This window comes from Dermacentor albipictus, chromosome 1 (assembly GCF_038994185.2).
Source record: "Dermacentor albipictus isolate Rhodes 1998 colony chromosome 1, USDA_Dalb.pri_finalv2, whole genome shotgun sequence".
NCBI lineage: Eukaryota > Metazoa > Arthropoda > Arachnida > Ixodida > Ixodidae > Dermacentor > Dermacentor albipictus.
Window position 1 is genome coordinate 337,234,652 of NC_091821.1, and position 10,482 is coordinate 337,245,133.

Sequence of the window (10,482 nt, forward strand, 5' to 3'; positions counted from 1 at the left end):
AAAAGAGTGGGTTTTAGCGGTTTATAGTAGTTTTTCCAACATATAGAGAAGGGGAGAAAGAGATAAGCAAAGAAAAGGCAGAAAGGTAAACCGGTAAATGTCCGTCTTGCTATGTACGGCTTTCTTAGTATCGGCAATCACGTACCCGCGGAGTTTATCATTCCTCAATAGTTCAAATGTGCACATGAAATCCGAAATCTTTTAACAGTTTCACATCTTCTACACTCGCACGACAGTCTCTCTATATCCAGTATATCCAGTCTACAATCAGCTCACTTAGACATTTTGATGGCTAGCCCACAAATATCTTGATGTAATGCGTCGCCGGGGAGGCTAGCACATCGAGTTCAAAGCAGCAGCAACATTCAACCTATTATCTACTAGCTCTTAAATCTGCAGCAACTATTTTAAGGACAATCTGTTGGGTTTAACGTTTCAAATGTTAGTGGGATTGAAAGAAAACTGCTGTGGAAGACTCATGATTAATTTTGGCTTCCTACCGCTTCTTTAACACCGACATAAATCTATTAAGTGAACGAAAGGTTCACGCGATTAGAACTTCTAGGTAAGCTAGTTTGTGCGTGCTTTACACGAAACTTAGCGTGAACCAGGCGATCCCAACACGTCCGATGATGGCCTACCACCGAACACCTTAGTGCGCACGAGGTCGCGGGATCGAATCCTGGCCATGGCGGCCGCATTTCGATGGGGGCGAAATGCGAAAACACCCATGTACTTAGATTTAGGTGCACGTTAAAGAATCCTAGGTGGTCGAAATTTTCAGAGTCCTCCACTACGGCGTGCCTCATAATCAGAGAGTGGTTTTGGCACATAAAACCCCATAATTTTTTTTAACCATAGTGGTCATCTCATTAATGTAAAATAGGGGTTTCGAAGCCTGCCTCTATTAATGGCGACCACCGCCCACGGCCAGGATTGCACCACAATACAATAAGCCTTATTCTCTTCACTACATAATTTTCCTGGTCGACCTAAGCACACTGTGCTTGTTATGTTCCTAACAAGTTTGTTAGGATTCGATACAACTTCGTACTCGGGAGCAAAGCAAACTGCGTCATTCCGCCAGACCTCGCATATAACTTCAAGCACTAAACATACAGTAGACTGTATTATGTTTGTGTTGCTGGCATTTGTGTAAAACCCCTAACGGCCCTATAAGGTGCCCCTCACAAATTCTGCACCGTAAAAGGGAAGTATACACCTTACGAAAGAACCCGAGCACTCATTCAAAGACAAAACCTTGCAGTTTCTGGTGCCTACTTCGTTCTTATTGTATTTGTATGCAGGTGGCAAAGGCTTCAAGGAGACGTACGCAATGAAAGTTTGTGCGAGGTAAGGTTGGGAACATCTCCTGGTAGAAAGAGGTCATTTCTGAATACGGAGAATTAAATGTGCGCATGAAACCAAAATGCAGCCACCAGGCCGGATGTTAGCCTCGTAGCGTCGGTATCGCGCATTAGTTTCTCTGTAACAAAGGGAAACCTTCATTTCTGTCTGCGATTTTTCGAGAAAGCTTCTCTTGAAAAGCAAAAACAGTTTTTACGGTAAAAACACGGGCTTTCTTCTTCAATGTCTTGGTAACCTGGTTTAATTGTTAGTGTAATAGGAATTGTGCATTCAAGTAGCATAAAAAACACTTTAAGAAAGTCATCCCCAAGTGTACGACGGAAAGAAATCGTACATTTTGCGCAAATCCTTGTTTTGGATCGCAGAAGTACTGTTGTTGTACGCCGAAGTAACATCACAAGAGTAATTAGACGCAACAAAGAATCTGTTGAGCTAGAGATAACAATACGTCAAGAACCTTTTTAAAAACTGTCTTCTTGTAAGCGGCAACTATAACAGAGCATTGCAGTCGTCCCCATACCAGCTTCAATCACGAAATTCGTGTCCAATTTTCTCACTAGGTCGCTCTTATCGCACGTTATCTTTTTTTACTGTTTGTAAAAGTTCGATTTTGTTTTGACTTGGCCGTGCTGCGCATTCCCGTAGAGTTCAGTCTTATTGCTTCAACCGACGTAGTCTTCATCCAACTCAGCACGTGTCCCGGCCATTGCAGTGACTATGATGTCCGCAAGACTTATAAAGTTGTGTTTCTTGAAACTACCACCCCAAATGTGCTTTCTTATACTAAAGCCTGCATAGAGTGCTTCTATCATCAGATACAATACACAGGTTACCTCTTCTCTTCGAAGGTCCCTGGAGAAAGATGTGAGAGGCATGGCCATTCTAGACGTTGGACTAATGTCGGGTTTTAAGCCTGTTGCAGCCGACTTGCAAGAGGTAAGAATTGCCTTACCATGTGACTACCATCTAGTAAAGTGAAGATGCGAATGTGCGCCATTTCTTTGGTTTTCTCTACCACGTAGTTCTTCTAAGAAAGAAGATTCACGCTCTAATCGTTCAAATGTCATGAAAATATTTGGAAGCTAATCGATCTTACTTGGCTTCGCCGTCGGCAGAGCTGAAACGTACTTATGACTTGTGTTTATTGTTTGTTTGTTTGTTTGTTTGTTTGTTTTTGTACTGCCCTAATTTGTATAGTTGATGTGGTTTTATGTATCGAAGCCTTACTGAGGCTGCAACGGATGACGCAGTGGTAGGGAGGGGAGAGGGTTCGGTTGTTCTAGGATAAAGTTTACCACTCGGGTAGAACACATCATGCAGAAAACGAAAGAAAATAATTAGCCATGGTGCGTACTGTCTCGTAGACTAGCCTAGATCGGACGGTGCACGTGTATGAAACCGTAATTTCGATAGACGACAAATTCTTAAAGAATCTATCTTGTTCCTGTACGTAAAATATGTTGTTGATGCAAATGTACCAATCCATGCAAACAATATGCGCGTTGAATGTTAACAATTGATTACTTTAGTGACAGAGTTGCTATGAAGCACTGCTGCTTAGCAAGGCAGAGGTCGTCGGTTCGATCCTCAGCTGTGGGGCTGTCGCATTCTGTTAGGGATAGAGTTTAAAGCGCTTATGTACTGGGATTTAGATGACGGTGAATGAACGTTGCAACGTTGATTTTGGTGTCAGTGAATTATCTACCGTGAAACTATGTGAACTGCACCCTGAGCCGCTCAATGTCTCCTTTTTTTTTTGTCAGCTCGTGAACAAAAAAATTGTGGACAACTATGAGTTGAGCCAGAGGAGCGTGGTGTTTTACCTCCCAACCATTCCGGCAGACAAGGATGTGTGCGTCGAGTTCGGTCTAGATCAAGAATTCACCGTGGGCAAACTCCAGTCGAGCTCCGTTAAGGCCTACGCATACTACAATCCCGGTAAGCTGCGCGTATCGATGCACCTGGAACAGCCTTAATAGCGATCCCCGTATATAGAAGCGGCGGATGCTTGTTGCTAAAATATGTATGCTGGTCGTCTGTGCAAAGTGAAGCGTGCTGGCGTCTCTGCAGCAAAAATTACGTGCTTTCCACGGCTCTGCGAATGAATGCTTACGCGAACGCAAGACCTCGCTCTGGCAACAAAATCTCTGTGCAGATAGGTCATCGCTTTCAGTCTTCGATATCGATGTTCTGAAAGGCCGATGCAAAGCATCCACAGCGATCTTCATTTTGAGGATTATTGTGAGGTTGATCAAACTTTTTCGTCTTATTTTTAAAGCGGCTCGTTCAGACTTCCTTCACATGCAATTTACTTTCTAGGTATATCGTGCACCAAGTTCTACGCACCGAACAGTGCAAGCCCTTTGCTGAAGATGGAGTGCAAGGATCCGGGCCACTCTGATGTGTGCACGTGCTTGGAAGGTGAGACATTCGTCCCTTTGCCACATACGTATGGGTACAACTCCTCGCAGAGATTGTATATATTGACGTACGTGCCGGTTTTGGAGGGATGGCGTAGGCAGAACAATTGCTTTGCATTCGGATAGAGAGTTGTATGTCTAACTTGCAGCAATGCAGTCTGATGCTGTGAAAGTAAGCACTTTGATCAAATTCATGTGCTTCGTGTGATTATAAAGCAAAGAAATACGGGGCCGTATTCACAAAGCTTTTCGTTCGTCAGCGCTGTTTGCCGCTGGCCGGCCAGCTGCGCTAATAATACCCACAGCTTCAGGATTAGCTGAAATTTGCTCCTACGAGAACAATTCAAGCCCTAAAATCATTTTTGTGAATACGGGCCACGATGTTCTGTAAGCCACCGGACATCAGCAGCCACTTCCAGTACAGGTGTATTCACCGGAACGCCTGATAGGCACTTTTGGCCATGGGCCTAGGGTGACGCGGCTGAGCACGGATTCAGCAAGAGTAACACACGTTTAACAGCTCACAAAAAGCACCGCCAAGCCTTGCATCTTTATACAGACTGTTCTGCAGTGACTTGCGTCTTAATGATTGAAAAGCGTTTCTACTTGGACAAATTTCGCCAAACACGTCGACCAGCCGGCTGGTCCCGCTTCAGTTCTTTCCCAATGAAAGCGGTAGCTTTCGCATGGGACTCTTCTAGCCCTGGCACCTGTGGAGGAACGGTTAATTTCTATGTGAGCACTGGTTACGTGATGGCATTTGCAGAACAGCACACTGCCCGCAATGGCTCAAAGCTCATGTGGCTCAAGAAGACAAGTGCTTGTGTTCAGAAAATTCTTTCACTGAAAATGGCACTGAACAGACATCACTGTATTATATATTATATGTATATATGGTAATATATTGTACTGAAGGCACTGGGCAATGGGCATGGGGCTGGTGAAAGAGACGAAGACGACAAGAAGTGTTTTGCTTCCCCACTCGCGGGGAGCGCCAAACTCATCAAGGACATCATCATCATCATCATCATCATCATCATCATTTGCTTCCCCGTTTCGATATATGTCTTGGCCAATCCCCCACTGTGGGTATGTGCCACGGCTACTCAGGAAAACAACAACATAGCGCCGACCTGTTTAAGTCTAGCGCTACAACCTAGAACTAGTGCTGCTAGGCGACCACCCCCGTTGTATTTGGTAGAGCTGCTGGGTTTCTCTTCGGCATCCTGGAACTCCGCAGTCGGACGCTACCATCACCTATTGCAATGGATGAACCGGGACCGAACCAGGCTGCTGCTGCTGCTGCTGTGCCCCGGCCATCGTCTGCTCTGGCGCATTCAGGCAGCGCGATGCGGCTATATTTAGCGGCACAGACGACCACGACGTGGAAGACTCGCTCGCCGAATATGGCCGTGTAAGCCCCTATAAGTGGGACGACCGTGCCAAGCTCACAAATATCATCTTTTACTTGACTAACGTGGCAAACCTATGGTTCCGCAATCATGAAGCCGATTTTAACACCTGGTCGGCTTTCACGACAACTTTGGCTGAGGTGTTCGGCCGTCCCGCCTTTCACCGGCTTCGCGCTGAGCAACGTTGGCGTGGTCGAGCTCAACGCCAGGACGAGACCTTCACCAGTTACATTGAAGACGTGCTCTCGCTCTGCAAACGCGTCGACTCATCTATGAACGAAGCTGACAAGATCAAGCACGTCATGAAAGGCATCGATGACCATGCCTTCCAGATGCTCGTCGCGAAGAGTCCCGAGACGATTGCCGAGGTCATACAGCTTTGTCAGCAGTACGACGAGCTGCGCAAGCAGCGTGCATCAACACGCGCTGCTCAGCAAGACACCATGTATCTATCTCCGTTGTATTTCGACCGCGACGCTGCCGACATCCCTGCTTTAATGCCGGAGATAAAGCAGTTGATCCGTCAGGAAGTCGCACGCCAATTCACTCTGGCGAATAGCACACCCGAGCCGTCGGCAACCTTGGCTCTTTTGCTTCCTCACGTCATTCAGACGCAAGTTGCCGCGGCGCTGCCAGCTGCCCCTCCTCCACAGCCTGCAGCTGGACTACTAACTTACGCTGACGTTGTCGCCCGGCCTTACGCTGCCCCGGCTCCTGATGCCTACCGGGCCTCCGGCACCTTCCGTGTGCCGCCGCCACCTTCGCGTCCGATTGTCGTCCCTTACTCGGCCGCTGAAACCCCTGTCGTCAATCCCTGACGTACACCTGATGACCGACCAATATGCTATTCCTGCCATTTTTCAGGCCACGGCGCACGATTCTGCCCACCTTCGTCGTCGTTCTCGCGGCGGCTCGTCCCTTCAGCATCACTCGATGATATCGTAATAATATATATATATATATATATATATATATATATATATATATATATATATATGTGTGTGTGTGTGTGTTTGTATGAAGCAACGCTATATTCGTGCGACTGTAGCTTCTACAAGCGTTGAACGTCAGCGTCCCTCGGCGTAACGGCGCCAACGCGCTCGTCGACATCGCACAACATTTCGGCGTCTCACAACAAACAATTCGCCTCCATATTGCCGAAGTATGTATGGGAGGAGACGGGGGATGAGGAAATAAAGAGAGAAGGCAGGGATGTTAACCAGAAATGCGTCTTGTTGGCTACCCTACTCTGGCGGAGGGGAAAGAGGGAATGGAAAGATATGAAATCCGGTTGCTCAAGCGTGCTAGCCTTTCCTCCTTCCCCACAAGAACCACTTCTCTCTCTCAAGCGGGGTCACAAAAGGTAGACTGCCAGTAAATGTATTACCATGTCGGGCCAAGACCAGTTTTCACATACAGACAAGGTGGCTTCGATAGCCAACGACCGCGTTTTACTAAGTTATATGAAATCAATCCGATGAGTTATGACATCTTGAAGCTGCACACTGCGCTATGAGAGATGCCGTCGTGGAAGGCTTTGGATTCATTTTGACAACGTGGGGTTATGAAACGTGCACGTAATTTAATAAACGTTTTTGCTTTCTCACCCCATGTCTAAGTGCATCAGGCCCAGCATGAAAATCGGACCCGTGGCCTCGCGCTCACGAGCCAAAGCCCATAGCTGCAAAGCCACTGCAGCGGGTGCACTTTTCTTATATTATGCATGCAACCCGAAATATTTCTTGATGACGCGATGGTCATTGACCTTACCATCTTTCTGCGTTTCCTGAGTGAACGTCCAGCACTTTTTTGCAACTTTCCTGCCGCTGAAGCGCTTGCCAGTCGTTGAAATTACAAATAGCCAACAGCTCAGTGGCTTGCGTCTGTATTTGCAATAAAATCTATCAGAAGGCTTTTGCTCCAAATGTGTTGTAGCTTTCCTGACAGAGCCCAGCTGCGTGCCATATAGTCGTCGACTGCTCAATCATGTTGCGCTTGTTCTTTCGGCTGGCAATGGTTAAGCACGAGATAATGCAAAAGTGAAGTCAAGCGTTTACTATCTGTGATGCTTTGTTTTAATTAATATTCTTTAATGTGTTCTTTACTTAAGTTACAATAATATGAGCCATTATGGAGCGTTTCTTGGATTTTAGCAAAAAAGGATATGCTACATGATGCCTTAAGTCCTTCACTGAGTGACGGGCATTTTTTTTTCCCCCACAGGCGGTTGCCCAGCCGAGAAAGTGTCGGAGATGTTCACTAAAAACGAGAACGAAGTTTTCATGACAGCGGAGTGCCGAGAAGCCCTGAGAGAACACGCGTGCGACGCAGTAGATTTCGGTGCGCATACTTTGAAACGTTCCTCTCATCACTTTCCCCTTCAACCAACGATAGTTTATGTATTCTTAATGCCTTTGGTTGCAGATGCTGTCCGCTTGCCTTGATTTTGTCAAACCATAACTGTTATATATACTCTGCTTATTATTGCGCTTTACACAATACAGCACTGCTCGTGCATGAGGGCATACATATGTGGCAAATGTCTGCACTATCCTGGCAACGGAGGACATCAATGAGTTTGAAGACAGGCGCCATATCCGCCAAAGCATGACAGGCGCCACATCGGTAAAAATCTGTAATATAGATGATATGCCATATATAGGGCTCTGAAAAAAGGTTACGATAGCCAATTTTTTATCGATGCTTTGCCTTCCGTGCAGATGAAAATAAATTTTCATATTCTTTTGGCTCATGAAGCGCCTTTGTAATTATATTCCGCTAGACTGCTCGAAGGTAGCTGTCCCGTGCTTTATTGACATAATTGAATTTAGGGATGAAGGGAAGGCTCGTTGGTTTGATGCAGCAATTTCTAGCGCAGAAAGGAACGGAGGTTTCGCATATGTAAGACAAAATGAAAAGTGCTTACGCTAGTTCTGATCATTTTTTTTTTCAGTGTGGCTCGGCACAGCAGAGACCAAAACTTACAAAGACGGTTTTCTCGAGGTTTCGTTCTTCATCACGAAAGTGCTCAAACCGGGTAAGCTAGAAAAATGACGCACCTCTTCACTAACCTATATGAATACATCGGTAGGCATTACTTGTTTATTCAACTGTGCGTACTCGAAAGCACGTATACGAGACGTAGTCCTGGCTCATTTACGGCGTATACCTTCTTCACCTCTGTGCCTCATCTAAACCACGCCATAGCTATTCTGAAATCGCCGCTGAAAATTGCATAATTCGGTACTAGAATGATCGATATTCTGTAGGCCACATTTATTGCGGTTTCATTATCTATGAGAAAAAGAATACAGCCCATTTCATGTAGAATCTCAAGGCGATGATCGCTCAACGTAAGATGCCTCGACACTGAGCGGATGTACTGCTGATTATACGGCTACCATCAGAAGTGCATTCATTGTACGTGCCGCTTTACAAAGGGACAATTACGTGCCAAAACTAATTGAGGGCAGAACGTCCCTCTCTGTACGTCCCCTACCTCAAAGCACTCGGTGATATTGTCGTAAACTGAAGAACCAAACCAAGTTTTTTTTTTTTTTTCTGCAGCACGAGCCTACACGGTACCGAGCTGCCGCGTTTTCTTTTTATTTTTCCGATTACAGCACCGCTTACCTCCTGAGAATTAATGCCTAACCAACAACACAACAACCAATGTCACATTGAGCTACTTCTGGAATTTAAAGGTGGCGTCGCCACCATTGTTCAGATTTGATTGTCCTATTTCTGGCTCAGTAAACCTGCGGTGTCGCAGTCAGTGATTCATCTGCGACTTCAGAAATGTGACGTACGATATGTGCAATTAACTGAATATCTTGTTTTAGTGTGCATTAATACTCCTGTCCCTTCTGCGCTGATCGCAGGCACCGAGACAGAGGAAGACCTCACCAACTATACGCGTGTCATCAAGGCTCGCGACCACTGTGAGTCGCTCCAGATAAAGGAAGGTAGCGAGTATATCATCATGGGCATGGACCCCAAGTATAAGGTGGAGGATCGCTTCGGCGATGAAAAGTGAGTGTTCACTACTGATTAACGCGCATTGTGTCTGTACATGCTGGACGCTTCTGTGGTTTTGTATGCATTTACCCCTTTGCGCGGGTATTAGAGCACTCTTTGGGTTTATATAGTTAGCGTGACTTACGTGCTTGCGCCTCGAGTGCCTACGTACCCTGTTTGTTTTCGTTTTCTTTCCCTCTAGGATTTGTTTGCTTAGTTTGCAAACTTGAATATCTGGTATTTTGTCACTGTCGTCATTGTTGTTGTTGCACAGTTCTTTCGTCGACGCTTCCATATAAAGTACTCTGATATGGCCGGCCTTTCAATGTCAGATCTTTCCACACTTCCAAGCTAGCAAACAACATCGAGTACAACCTTAACCCAGCACCTCTGTTGCAAGAGTGGCCAGGCAGACACACTCAAGGAGGTCTACCTAAAATTTATAGGTATTCCTTAGCCGTAACAGTTGTTATAAAATCAGAAGGAAGTATTTCAACTGCTGCTGGGCTATTTCTTTGTACGTTGAATAATCTGAGAAATCCCCAAATATCTTAATATGTCTTCCTTGAAGTCATCATTATTCATTTACCGCACCACACTTGCTCTTTCCTTTTAGTAAATTTTGGAGCAAACTGAAACGACCCCGATGGTAACTGAAGGGTGCACTTGAAGTCATTTTGACATAATTAAAAGAACCTTTTATCTGCTTCAATAGGTTGCAACTATATGTGAGAATTAGGCTCACATTGGCATAGTCGTTGTAGAGCAATAAAAGGTCACCTAATACCACGGACTCACCGTTGTTGCGTCACGTTTAGGATTTAGGGAAGTTATAGCTGAGGTCTCTGTGATTATGCCTCCTTCTTTGTCCTCTACTAAAAATAATTTATTTACCCTACAAAGCGCTTTCTTTATTTTTCATTTCTCACTTCGCTCTTTCTTTCTCTCTTCCTTTAAAGATACGAGTACCTGATGGACAGCGACACCATTGTGATCGAAGTACCCTCGAAGAAGAACAAGAGATTGGGAGCGGGCGGAAAGGCGAGGAACACTGATAGGTCAGGACAGCCACGCGGTCGAAAGACGAAAGAAAATCCGGCAAACCAGCCGTGCGACTGGCAGAAGCTTGTCGTCTGGTTCATCAACGAATTCTCCGACGAGACGACGCGCTGCTTCACCTGAACACTTACTGGTTTAGCACTACTTTTCTTTGACCTGTTAGGTGCAGTCAAAGGAGAATAAACACTAGGAACAGTTTATTCAAA

General features: G+C 45.6%; 1 protein-coding gene across 1 annotated transcript in view; it reads left to right on the forward strand.

Annotated features, from left to right (window-relative positions):
* The window catches only part of LOC135895734 (venom factor-like), a 148,156-nt gene extending 137,674 nt beyond the window's left edge, over positions 1–10,482 (forward strand). Inside the window, exons 32-39 of the mRNA XM_070531692.1 lie at positions 1,308–1,353; positions 2,217–2,304; positions 3,132–3,306; positions 3,688–3,789; positions 7,424–7,540; positions 8,154–8,237; positions 9,082–9,232; positions 10,177–10,482. Coding sequence (XP_070387793.1) covers positions 1,308–1,353; positions 2,217–2,304; positions 3,132–3,306; positions 3,688–3,789; positions 7,424–7,540; positions 8,154–8,237; positions 9,082–9,232; positions 10,177–10,399 — 986 coding nt within the window. The 3' untranslated portion in view covers positions 10,400–10,482. The remainder of the gene's footprint in view (positions 1–1,307; positions 1,354–2,216; positions 2,305–3,131; positions 3,307–3,687; positions 3,790–7,423; positions 7,541–8,153; positions 8,238–9,081; positions 9,233–10,176) is intronic.